Source organism: Giraffa tippelskirchi, chromosome 6 (genome assembly GCF_054371585.1).
Source record: "Giraffa tippelskirchi isolate mGirTip1 chromosome 6, T2T-mGirTip1v1.2.pri, whole genome shotgun sequence".
Taxonomy (NCBI): Eukaryota; Metazoa; Chordata; class Mammalia; order Artiodactyla; family Giraffidae; genus Giraffa; species Giraffa tippelskirchi.
This window is the reverse complement of record NC_137280.1, coordinates 164,086,891-164,100,941: the sequence shown is the minus strand read 5'-3', so window position 1 is coordinate 164,100,941 and position 14,051 is coordinate 164,086,891. Positions and strand designations below refer to the sequence as shown.

General features: G+C 36.7%; 1 protein-coding gene across 8 annotated transcripts in view; it reads right to left on the bottom strand.

Moving 5' to 3' along the window:
• Positions 1-14,051, bottom strand: part of SLF1 (SMC5/6 complex localization factor 1) — a 76,202-nt gene that overhangs the window by 49,439 nt on the left and 12,712 nt on the right. For 4 of the 8 annotated variants that reach the window (XM_081498698.1, XM_081498697.1, XM_081498699.1 and 1 more), the window contains 4 exons: positions 11,042-11,155; positions 10,815-10,890; positions 9,475-9,715; positions 2,999-3,161 (listed from right to left, as the gene is read on the bottom strand). In XM_081498698.1, coding sequence (XP_081354824.1) covers positions 2,999-3,161; positions 9,475-9,715; positions 10,815-10,890; positions 11,042-11,155 — 594 coding nt within the window. Of the gene's footprint in view, positions 1-2,998; positions 3,162-9,474; positions 9,716-9,996; positions 10,174-10,814; positions 10,891-11,041; positions 11,156-14,051 lie in introns of all 8 variants that reach the window. The other 4 variants (XM_081498703.1, XM_081498701.1, XM_081498704.1 and 1 more) reach the window with 2 other exon arrangements.

Here is a 14,051-nt window from a genome sequence, read left to right as displayed (position 1 = left end):
TATTACTACTATATTTCCATAAGAGCTTTCTGTAGTTCATTTTATTTCTTATGCTGAAAATCAAAAGAAATTTTGAATATTCTTAAGGATCCTGTCCTTTTTGTGAATCTTCCTTGGGCCAAACAACTGAAAATTCATTAGTCACTGACTCTTCTGTATCTCTACACCTTGCACATGATTTTACCAATGCACAATACACATTAAACTGTAATTAACAGTTTCCACATTCTGTTTTTGCCATGTTCTGTTTTTGCAGTCTGGCAGGTGGTCTTTTTCATTTTCCACAGTGCACAGAATAGAGCCTGGTATGGCAAAAGTCTTCAATAGATATCTATAAACTTGAACTAAATTAATTCCTGATTCTGTTACTAAGTGACTTTCCAGAAAGTTAAGTAGATTAAACAAAACTATTTCTTTTAAACAACTGCTTAATTGTTACTTTTAGCTCAGTCATTTTATATGGCAACCCTTCTTAGAGGACACTTCAGAATACATCTAAAGAGGACTGAATTACATTCTATAGGTACAAGAAAAGCAAGACATCAAAATGAAGCTAACTGCTTATCTTCTCCTCAGAAGGGATCACAAAATGCCTCCCTTATTTGGAATGAATGGTTATGAACTAACTCTCAGCTGTCTCCTTCAGAGTTTATAAAAAAAAAAGGATGCTGAAACAAATTTAGAGATAATCTTTAATTTTGCTTGATATACTATTGCTGCCCTCTAGTACTTCAGCAGCTGAATGTGACTGTAGTCAGACTACTACAAAATAAGAGGATGGAGAAAGTACGTATTACATTTAATTCATCTCTTTCCATAGCAAAAGGGAAATTCAGACATTTTTTCTAATTTAGTGAAGAATTGGTTCTCATTCTGTTGACAGTTAATACTACCTTTAAACTGTTTAGTTAGATACATCAGATAGGATGCTTTTGGCTACCATTAACAGAAAACCAATTCAAAGTAACGTGAACAGCATGGAAATTCCTACTTCACAGAATGGCAATATGGTCCAGTGCCAAGTCAGGCTTCAGGGCTGACTAATCCAGCACCTCAAGTATCTCTATGGGAGTCTACATTCTGTCTCTAAACTCTGCTGTCTACAGGACTGGTTTCATCCTAAGGCTACTTCTTCTCATGGTCAAAGAATGGCATTTTTCCAGTTCACATCTAGCAGATGCCAGGCTGCCACAGGCTTTTTTTAGATTGAAAAAGAAACTTCCCAGAAGCTCTTACATACCTCTCTTTATGTCTCATGAATTAGAACTGGTTGGCATGCCCATTCCTAGACCAATCACTGTCAAGGACAATAAGATTATCCACAGTCCAAGCAGATCCATCCTCTGAACTAAGGTCAAATTTCCAATCCACACTGCTGCTACTCAGTAGGGAAAGGTAATTATAGAATGATATATTACATCTACTCTTGGAATACTCAAGGGTCGTTCATAATTTCTCTATTAATCTAACAAATATAGATATAAAATGAGAATTCATGTGCCAGGCTTATGCAAAATGATTCAGATATAACTAGGAAAAAGATAGACATTATCCTTGAGGATATAGTGCTTTTGGCTGATTAACAGATGGGGGAAAAGACATTAAACAGGTAACCAGCCAGTTAATTAATTACAATTGTGATGAGTACTATAAAGCAAAATAATGATATTAGAACACATTATAGGTGGACCTAACTATCTTAATAAGAAGGCCAGGGAGGCTTCCTTGAAGCAGCAACATTATAACTGCAAACTGAATGATTAGCAGAAAGTAGGCCAGCACAGGGACTGAGAGAGTAGTGGAAAGGAGCTTTTTAGGAAGAGAAAATAGCTTTTCAGAAGATACTGAGGTAGGAAGTAGCTTAACCTACTTAAGAAACTGGGAGAAGGCAGTTACAGTATAGCAGGCATAGGAAAAAGTAGAGCAGGTTATAGTTGCAAAGGTAGGGGTGGCAGGAGCCCTGTGGGAACTTAAAGCCATATTAGAGGTTTACAACTTTATCATATGGCAATGGGAAGCCAGTGGAGAATTTTAAGTGGGAAAGTGACAGCATCAGAACTATTTTAGAAAGAGCATTTTAGCTGTTTCCTCTGAATGAAGCTGAATGGATTAGAGAAAGAAAAGGTAAGAGTTATTAGGAAATTAGCAAGAGTAGTAGCAAAGAAGTAGAACAACAGGGAGTGTAACAAGGAGTTGATTCCAGCACACGGACAAGAGGATGAACTGAATATGATGTTAGTACAGCAGAGAAGTAGTTTATTCAAGCCGTATTCAGAATAAAATCAATAGGGTTTTGTAGTTGATAAGACGTGGGGAATAAAGCAAAGGAAGGTTTCAAGAGTGACTCCTAAGTTTCTACTATAAATTATTAGATAAATGGTTGTATAGTATCTATTGAAATAGGAAAACACTGAAGGAGCCAATTTTTCCTAGAAGACCAAGATTCAATTTTTAGATATACTGCAGGTTCTCTTCCACCTTGAGTGAACCTTCTAAAAATGTTTTCTTTGCATACTTTCAAAGCAATTTTTCTAAGGTTGTTTCCATTCAGACAACTTAAGGAGTGGTATGTGCACCAAGCGGGGAGATGTTGGTGGAGGAAGAGGACAGGAAAATATTTCTGAATTCTTAGAAACAGCTTCCTCTTTTCCAGTGGGAAAATACGTGAAGAATTCTCACATGATACTATAGCCCACTGATGTTTTATTTATACTGATTCAAAATGCTTAATATTATTCTATAATAAACATCACCAAAGCACTGAAAACAAAAGTAGAGGTGCTAAGTAAGACAAATTTTAAATGTAATAAGCAAGCTCCCTTCAGCTTTATCACAAGTATTTTCAAATATTTAAATGATTCAGAGTAATTGCCTTAAAAATATTCTTTTAATTCTAATATTTTCAAAACTCAGAACATAACTTGATTTTATATATTCACTATATCAATTTTACAAAATAAACATTTAAAAATGCTTACTTTTTTTAAAAAAGACTTACCTCTAAAAGAAAATCTCCTAGATACTGAATTGGATAGAATGGAGCCTTAAAGTCATCTTTTTCTTGTTCAGCCTTGATTCTTGCATTACTGGCAATCACATGAGTTATTCCTGTTGGTGAATTTTTTGGTAAAATAACATTTGCTTTTCCAGCCTCCAAAACTCTAAAATGTAAATAGTATAGGAAAGTGTATTAAAAAGAAAGTATCCAAATTATCTAAATCAATTACTTCCCAGGAGTAAGGTGCAGAACTTTCTGAAAGGAATCAACTTCTTTGGTCTATTTGAGTGCCATTAAGAACAATTATTGCAATGACTACCTAAACTGTTAAGTTTTTCAGAAGAGATGCTTAAGAAATCATGCTATTTTCTTTATTTATCCATTTCTTGATATGGGGAAAGTTTTTAAGAATCAAGAATACTAAGTTTATTTCCTAGGTAAAAGTCACCTCTATAAGCCAAAAAAGGAGGAAGTCTACCAGAGTATTCACCTCAAAAGGCAACATACCTCCAAAAAACCATTCTGAACCACAGAAAATGGAACTAAAGTTGTCAACCTTCTTCTAAAAATTTACCTTTTGAAAAAGTTTAACTTTGATTGACATTAAGAAATACATTTTACATTTAGGCTCAAAAGACACAGACACACACCCAAAAGTTTCATGAGAGTTTGTTACTGATGAGGATTTAGAAAGCTACAAAAGAACACTGCTAGGACCTTACAATAACGAAGAGTCAAATAATCCATGAAAGTATAACTTTTCACAAACTCAGAGAACTGAGATAATAAGCCAATTAAGAAATTGAATTTCCAAAGGAGCAGTTAGCACCTTTGTGAAGAGAATGGATGCCCAAACCATTTCACTTTTGCCAGAGCACAGGACAGAAGTAGCCACCATAAATGCAAGTAAGAGTCTGGTAATATTTAAATAAATTTAAAGTCCAAGTGTAGGTAGTATGACAGTTTAGAAAAACTGCGAGTCCCTGACACATGAAAGGATGACCCCTCAAGTTGCAAGCTCTTCGCCCCCAGCCTCTATTAAGGATTCCTGAAAAAGATTAGGAGCAAGTAACAGCAGGAATCCCCGACGGTAGTGAAGGTGGGCCAGTGGGGACTGCCTGACAACAAGAAATAGACATAAAACCAGAACCACTTCCTTGACTCCATCTCTCTTAAGAAGCAGAAGCCTGAAGCCATCTAGGTAAGATCAAGTTTTTTGACTTCAGAACCCAGGAAAAGATGCACTGCTTTTTGGAAGAGTGGAAGTTAAAACTCATCTGCCTTTGGGAAAGGAGTAGGAAAGCTTCCTGCTGTGCAGCCCAGAAGAGACTGGATATAGAAGCAAAAGCCACCTGTCCCTGGAGAAGGGGCAGGAAGGCCACTTGGGCCTAGGCCCCTGTACTAATACAAAGCAGGCACCTAAAGCTGTGGGAGAGGTGGAATCTTTCTTTTACTGCCTACAATACAAGGGAGAATTTGGCTGTCATGGGACACTGAGACAGAAACAATAGGTATATATTAACCCCAGAGACCAAGGACATGAAGAATGCGTAAGACTAAAGCTTATCCGACAGACAAAAACACACCAACCCTTATCCTCCAGCCTAGAAATGAGTAAGAAGCAACAGCGGAAGAATACGAAGAGCCCTTCTGTGACCAAGTAGTCCAGGGATTACCGAGAGCTCTGAGTGAAGGAAGAACAGGGATGAAAAACGCTCCAGCATCACAGGCCCCATGCTAAGCACAAGGAAATGGTAGACCACTGCTGGAGTGAAATAAAATGATGTGCTGACGGTGAAAACAGCACACACAAACCTAAAGCCAGCTCAACAACCGACAAGATTAACTCAACCACTCTATACTATCTGCCTTACAGGTAGATCCATTTTTGGATATAAACATTATTCACCTCAGTCTTTACTGTTCTTCTGTAGGGATATCCATGTATTAAACAAAACAAAACCCACACAACATATACACAAAAAGCATGGGGAAAAAACAAACTGTCAAAAGGTAAAGGAACAAACAGCATGAGAGATAGTCCATATGCTGAAAAATTTAAAAAGTGACTTTAAAATAACTGTGAATGACATGTTAAAGGACGTAATAAGTGGGAAATTTTCAGGAACATATGGGGAATTTTAGCACAGTACAATGGAAAAGGTAGAATTAAGGTAGTATATAAAAGAATTTATTTGACAGGCTAATCAACAAACTGCACAGAATTGAGGAAGAAACCATTGAACTTGGTAAGTCAATAAAACAGAAAAGAGCAAGCAAAAACTGTGGAGCAGAATCAAATGGTCTAAAGTACAGGTAATGGATCTTAAGAAGAACACAGTAGAAGAAATATTTAAAAGATAATGGCCAAGAATTTTCCATAATTAACAAGACAAAAAACCCAACGTTTAAAGAGAAAACTTCAAGCAAATAACAAATATAAACAACAAATAATAAATACATAAAATGCACATACACATACTTGGACACATAATCAAATGACCAAAAACCAAATCATGTTGCTTTTTAAATTTTAATTTCCAATTGTTCATCACCAGCAAACAAAAATAATTTTTTTACATTATTTTCCTATGATCTGTTAAAGTTATTAATTAGTTCTAATAGCTTTTTTTGGGTAAATTATTTAGTATATGAACATGTCTTCTGGAAATAAAACCAAGTATTTTTATTTATTTCTAACTCTATGTCTCTTTTTTTTTTTTTAATAAATTTGTTTGTTTTAGTTGGGGGCTATGCTGCGATATGTCTCTTATTTATTCTTTGCCTTATTGCAATGGCTAGTACCTCTAGTAAAATGTTGAATATTAATGTCAGAGTGAGCATTCTTGTCTTGTTCCCAATTATGGAGGAAAAAAAAAATCCATGATATTGTTTAGATTTTTTCATAGGTGTCATTTATCAGGTTGAGGAAACAAAAATTCTTAAGAAAATATTTGCAAACAGAATCAGCAATTATTAAAAATGGGTAATAGACTACAATGTCTCTCAGGAACACAAATTTGGTTTAACATTTAAGGACTGACCAAAATAATTTACCATACTAACAGAATAAAGGAGAAATGCCAATTACCTCAATAGATGCAGATAAAAACTTTCTGAGCAACTGATTTATAATAGCATCTCAAAATATGAAGCACATAGAATTAAATTTTACTAAGTGCAAGATTTATACAACAAAAACTATAATACATTAATGACAAAAATGAATGTTTAATAGATTAATGGATTAACTTTTCTCTCCAGAGAAACAGAGTCTATGGATAGAATGACTCAATATTAAGACCCCAATTCTTCCCAATTTGATCTATGGATTCAATACAATTTCAATCAAAACCCCAGCTTGTTTTTTTCGAGAAACTGATTATAAAATGCATATAGAAATATAAAGGATCTAGAATCACCAAAACAATTTTGAAAAAGACAAAATTGGAAGACTGGCATGACTTGATTTCTAGACTCACTACAACACTATAGTAACCAAAACAGTGTGCTCTTGGTATAAGGTAGATGTAGGTATCAATGAAACAGAAGAAGTTTAGAAATACACAACACAAATATGGTAAACTGATTTCTGGACAACAGTGCCAAAGCGATTACAGAACAACTGGAACTCTCAGACATTGCTAGCAGAAATATAAAATGGTACAACTACTTGGAAAACAGTTTAGCATTTTTTAATAATGTTAAATGTACAGCTGCCATCTCAGCAAGCTATTTCATTCCTGGACATTTATCCAGGAGAAATGAAAATATGTCTCCATGAAGACTTATATTTAAATGTTCATGGCCACTTTATTCATATTAGCCAAAACAAAACCAAAAAATCCCTATGTCCATCCACGGGTGAATAAAGAAACAGACTGTTGATGTATACATAGAGTGGAATACTGCTGCTGTTAAGTCGCTTCAGTCGTGTCCGACTCTGTGCGACCCCATAGATGGCAGCCCACCAGGCTCCCCCGTCCCTGGGATTTTCCAGACAAGAACACTGGAGTGGGTTGCCATTTCCTTCTCCAATAGAGTGGAATACCACTCAGTAACAAAAAGAACAGAAATGCTGATACATACAACATGAATGAATGTCAAAAATAACCAGGCAGGCAAATGAAGCTATATCAAAGGAATATATACAATATGATCCCATTTACATGAACCTCAAAAAATGACAAATCTAATGTACAGTGATAAAAAAGAAATTGGTGGTTCTTTGGTTTGGTGGTGCAGGATTAAATGTATAAAAGCACAAGTGAATATTTCTGGATGATGTAAAATTTAGAGATCTTGATTGTAGTATGGTAATATGGGAGCATAAATTTGTCCAAACTTCTCAAAACATACAGTAAAAAATTTTGGACTTTACAGTCTATACATTACACTTCAGCAAAAATAATAAAAAGCCCTTAGACTACCCCCTCCCTGCAAAAGTCACAGCAGTCTTGAAACACAATTTATTAAATAAGTCTTAAAATGATGCAAAATATAAAAAGCAATGTAATGATGAGGGAAACGTATGAACCATGAAGACTGCATTACATAAACCTAGAAAAAACCCTTTGTATAATGTAATACTTCACTTACAAAAATCTGTAAGTGCTTCACAACTGAAAACAAACATCTTCTAATTTAAATTTTTTTTTTACTTGAGTTGGCCTAGAAATAACACAAAAAGTAAAACTGAGACCCTGAGAATAATGCAATGCTATAAAATAGATTCTGTTCCATTAGCCACATAATACTTAAATGAGCAGAATGGCTTAACTAGGCTATCAATTAATGAGTAACTGCAATGAAATACAAAAAAATAACTACAAAGAAATGCAAAAAGGTATATGGACCTAACAGAAGTAGAAGATATCAAGAAGAGCTGGCAGGAATACACAGAAACTATACAAAAATGGTCTTAATGACCCAGATAACCACGATGCTGTGATTACTCACCTAGAGCCAAACATTCTAGAGTGTAAAGTCAAGTAGGCCTTAGGAAACATCACTACAAACAAAGCTAGTGGAGCTAATGGAATCTGAGCTGAGCTATTACAAATCCTAAAAGATGATGCTGGGAAAGTTGCTGCATTCAATATGCCAGCAAATTTGGAAAACTCTTTAGTGGCCACAGGACTGGAAAAGGTCAGTTTTCATTTGAATCTCAAAGACAGTTCAAACTGCCACACAACTCTACTCATTTCTCATGCTAGCAAAGTTATGCTCAAAATTCTCCAAGCTAGGCTTCAGTAGTTCTTGAATCTAGGAACTCCTAGATGTACAAGCTGGATTTAGAAAAGACAGAGGAACCGAGATCAAACTGCCAACATCAGTTGAATCATAGAAAAAGGGAATTCCAGCAAAACATCTACCTCTGATTCACTGACTACGCTAAAGCCTTTGACTGTGGAGATCACAACAAATTGGAAAATTTGTAAAGAGTTGGGAATACCAGACCACCCTACCTACCTCCTGAGAAATCTGTATGCAGGTCAAGAAGCAACAGTTAGAACCAGACATGGAACAGACTGGTTCTAAATTGGGAAAAGAGTAAGTCAAGGCTCTATTTTGTCACCCTGCTTATTTATCTTATATGCAGAGTACATCATGAGAAATGCCAGGCTGGATGAAGCTCAAGCTAGAATCAAGATTGCTGGGAGAAATATCAATAACCTCAGATATGTACGTGACACCCTAATGGCAGAAAGTGAAGAGGAACTAAAGAGCCTCCTGATGAAGGTGAAAGAGGAGAGTGAAAAAGCTGTCTTAAAACCCACCATTCAAAAAATGAAGATCATGGCATGTGGTCCCATCACTTCATGGCAATAAATAGGGAGAATGGAAACAATGACAGACTATTTACTTAGGCTCCAAAATCACTGCAGACAGTGACTATAGCCATGAAATTAAAAGACGCTTGCTCCTTGGAAGAAAAGCTATGACAAACCTAGATAGCAAATTAAAAAGCAGAGACATCACTTTGCTGACAAAGGTTCATCTTGTCAAAGCAGTTTTTTCCAGTAGCCACGTATGGATTTGAGAGTTGAATCATAAAGAAGGCTGAGTGTTTTCGAACTGTGGTGTTGGAAAAAAACTCTTGCGAGTCCCTTGGAATGCAAGGAGACCAAACCAGTCAATCCTATAGGAAATCAATCCTGAATATTCATTGGAAGGACGGATGCTGAAGCTCCAATACTGTGGTCACCTGACATGAAGAGCCAACTCATGGGAAAAAACACTGATGCTGGAAGAGACTCAGGGCAGAAAAGGGGACGGCAGGGGATGACATGGTTGGATGGCATCACCGACTCAATGCACATGAGTTTGAAGAACAAACTCCGGGACAAGGAAGCCTGGCATGCTGTAGTCCATGGGGTTGCAGAGTCAGACACAACTGAGCAACTGAACAACAATAATTTAAGAAAACCAAAATCGTTTTCACATTCACTGCTTTAGCTTTTATGAGACCTCACCTTACAAGAGAGTCACTTCGCTTATCTGCTCTAACAAGGAGGACAACTTTCCATCTATGGAAGGCTCCAGGAGCACCAGTGCGTTTCAGTTCTTCTCGCCATCTTTTAGGTGCAGATTGCATTTGAGGTGAATAATGGGAGTCTTTTTCAATTTTATATCCCCATTCGTAAGTTGTTTCATCAAGCCATCTGCCACTTTTGGCACTATGAATTATGTAGTCTTTAGTTAGCACCCACTTTCCTAGAAAGCAAATGAACTGTTAGCCACAAAAGAATTTTGGTTCTGATAAACAATAAAGACCAAATAACAAATAAAGTTTGCCCTGTTTCAACATGCCTTTTTCTACACTGCCAATGTTATCTTTGAACTATGTTTTCCTACATTTTCTGATAATGAAAGACCTACATCACTGAACACTGTATGTAATCTTTCTTATGATAAATAATTATAATTCTGTTACTGTGTAAAATATAAAGGATTAATAAAATAAAATATATTGAATTATGACTATTATTGCTTACCAATTTGAATGAGGTTCATATTCTTTCTCCCATGCTAAAAACTTTTACAATAATGTTTACAGCATTATTATACTTTATAAAACAATGAATTTTCAAGAATATTTAATAACATTCTGTAGTTTCTTTATATAGGCATCAATGATCTTTTTAAACAGCAGATAAAATATATGTTTTCATCTGTGGAGATAATAATGAATCCAAATGTTTTTCTGGTAAGTTACTAAAAAAACCAGTAAATTCACCTGTGTCAAATACTGAAGGGGAAATAAAAAAAAGCAAGTGGACTAATGATACACCAAATCAATCACAGTAGAGAAAACTATAAAAGGAACATCAATGGTGACAAGCAGAGAGGAGATTAAGCCCTAATACAAGTTCAGAAAATTTTAAATCTTAGTAAAACAGAATGATCGATGCTTCATAGGATGGATAGGAGGGGAAGCAGGAGCAAGAGAACAAAAACAGCAACTCTTCCAGGATAGATCAAAGGAAAGAAACTTGACTGAGAATGGCCGAGGCTTCAACAAAAGCTTTTTTTAAAGGCATTTTGTACCAAACCTTCCTGTTAGAATCTCTGTTTCTCATATAAAGCACTTACACGAGGTGAAGTAAGTATTTCTGGGTCTTCAACACCTTTTTAAAGTGTGATTGAGAAAATCAAAGCAAAAATAATACATCAGACATTTTCAGAAAAGTTTCAGAAAGAGCCACATTTATATTTGATACAATAAACCTACTATCTTTCCAGAGATTAAAGCATTGTTTCTTCACCATGAAGATTTTTCACTTCAAAAGTGAGGGGGAGGTAGTTAACTCACCTGCTGCACAAGCTGCTAAAAATTTCTCACTCTTACACAGGCGTTCAGCTATTAGATGGGTACAATTTTTGTATTTCTGGAAGGAAAAATCCACACAAAAAAATGCTATTAAGGTAAGATTTCCTTTTTAACATATTCTGTCTATCCTTACAATTTCAAGGGGGCATTTTATCATTTGTAGGCCAGTAGTTTAGTTATTCTTCAACTATACCTTGAACTGTACTCACCTCACTCTTGATAAAAGTGCAATCCAGTTTTAAAAGCAATTTGCCTAGAGCTTCTTTTTCTTCTACCTTAAATCCTGTCATCTGGATAATATGCTTTGGGGCATCATCTTCCATCTAACATATACATATAAAGAAGACAACATATGTTAAACATGTTATTCATATGGTTGACATTATTTTTTCTTAACTATGAGTAATAAAAACTACTGAAGATATAAGGCTTAACTGTACATATCAATGTTCAAATGCTTATGTGCAATAGAAATTAGTTTTAAAAGTGATCTTCTCAAAATGCGGCTGTAAATAAAATGATTTGTTTTCTGGTTTTAACACTGAAAGCTTTACCTGCCACTAGAACACACTGATGAGTATAATTCTTCAGAAAAAGACAAGTACTTAGAAAATTTCATCATAATACTATGTTTATTTTTAAAGTATTGTTTTTGCTAAGACAGAAACGGTATGGACCTAACAGAAGCAGAAGATATTAAGAAGAGGTGGCAAGAATATGCAGAAATGTACAAAAAAGGTCTTAATGACCTGGATAACCATGATGGTGTGATCACTCACCTAGAGCCAGACATCCTGGACAGTGAAGTCAAGTGGGCCTTCGGAAGCATTACAACAAAGCTAGTGGAGGTGATGGAATTCCAGCTGAGCTATTTCAAATACTAAAAGATGATGCTGTGAAAGTGCTACACCCAATGTGGCAGCAAATCTGGAAAACTCAGCAGTGGCCACAGGACTGGAAAAGGTCAGTTTTCATTGCAATCTCAAAGAAGAGCAATGCCAAAGAATGTTCAAACTACTGCACAACTGTACTCATTTCACATGCTAGCAAGGTTATGCTCAAAATCCTTCAAGCTAGGCTTCAACAATATGTGAACAGAGAACTTCCACATGTACAAGCTGCATTTAGAAAAGGCAGAGGAACCAGAGATCAAATCGCCAACATCCACTGGATCATAGAAAAAACGCAAGAGAATTCCAGAAATATATCTACTTCTGCTTTACTGACTGTGCCAAAGCCTTTGACTGTGAGGATCACAACAAACTGGAAAATTCTTCAAGAGATGGGAATACCAGACCACCTTACCTGCCTCCTGAGAAACCTGTATGCAGGTTAAGTACCAACAGTTAGAACCAGACATGGAACAACCATCTGGTTCAAAATTGGGAAAGGAGTACATCAAGACTATGTGTTGTCACCCTGCTTATTTAACTTATATGCAGGGTACATCATTCAAAATGATCCAGCAAATGCTGGGCTGGATCAAACAAGCTGGAATGAAGACTGCTGGGAGAAATATCAATAACCTCAGATATGCACACGACACCACCCTAATAGCAGAAAGTAGAGAAGAACTAAAGAGCCTCTTGATGAAGGTAAAAGTGGAGAGTAAAAAAGCTGGCTTAAAACTCAACATTCAAACAACGAAGATCATGGCATCCGGTCCCATCACTTCATGGTAAGGGGAAAAAATAGGAAACAGTGACAGACTTTATTTTTTTGGGCTCCAAAATCACTGCGGATGTTGACTGCAGCCATGAAATTAAAAGACACTTGCTCCTTAGAAGATAAGCCATGAGAAAACCCAGACAGCATATTAAAAAGCAGAGACATTACTTTGCCAACAAAGGTTCACCTAGTCAAGGCTGTGGTATATGAGAGTTGGACCATAAAGAAGGCTGAGCACCGAAGAATTAATGCTTTTGAACTGTGGTGTTGGAGAAGACTCTTGAGAGTCCCTTGGACAGCAAGGAAATCAAACCAGTTAATCCTAATGGAAATCAACCCTGAATATTCATTGGAAGAACTGATGTTGAAGCTGCAACACTATGGCCACCAGATGTGAAGAGCCGATTCATTGGAAAAGGCCTTGATGATGGGAAAGATTGAGGGCAGGAGGAGCAGGGGGCGACAGAGGATGAGATGGTTGAATGGCATTACTTATTCTATGGACATGAGTTTAGCAAACTCCAGGAGATATTGAAGGGAAGCCTGGCATGCTGCCATCCATGGCGTCACAAAGAGCCGGACAAGACTGAGCAACTGAACAATTGGACACTTGTGGACAATAACACACAGATGTCATACCAATTTTCAGTGTTTGTGGATAGATACTGAGTAGTATGTATCAATAAGTCCTTGGAGAACTTGATAAACTTATGGTACCACAGTATTTACATCAAATGTTATAGTAGGTTTATGGGAACTTGGGCTTCCCAGGTGGCACAGTGGTTAAAGAAACCACCTGCTGATGCAAGAGACGTAGGTTTAATCCCTGGGTCAAGATCCCCTGGAGGAGGAAATGGCAACCCACTCCAGTATTCTTGCCCGGAAAATTCCAAGGGCAGAGGAGCCTCAGGGACTACAGTCCACGGGGTCACAAAGAGTCGGACATGACTGAGTCGCTGAGCACATACACACATACTAAATTATTCCTAATCTACTAACTGTGCTACATGTTACTTTCATAATGTACAAAGTAGACTGAAAAAATTACACAGGTTCCAAATTTATTTCGGACAAGGCAATGGCACCCCGCTCCAGTACTCTTGCCTGGAAAATCCCATGGACGGAGGAGCCTGGTAGGCTGCAGTCCATGGGGTTGCTAACAGTCGGACACGACTGAGCGACTTCACTTTTACGCACTGGAGAAGGAAATGGCAACCCACTCCAGTGTTCTTGCCTGGAGAATCCCAGGGACGGGGAGCCTGCTGGGTTGCCGTCTATGGGGTCGCACAGAGTCGGACACAACTGAAGCAACTTAGCAGCAGCAGCAGCAAATTTATTTTGATGGAGTCATTAACTTGTATTTAAATGAAGCTCACAATCTACTTTGTATTTGAGGTGGCACATTTATTGGCCAAGAAAAAGAAAATTCACAGCCATTTCTAAGATTCATTTTAGAGTAGAAACTGAAATAAAGTCTCACTATAAACAATTTAAAGAATTAATCGGGGTTAAATAAGAGTGAAACTTCTGGTAGGGAAATAGCACTGCTGG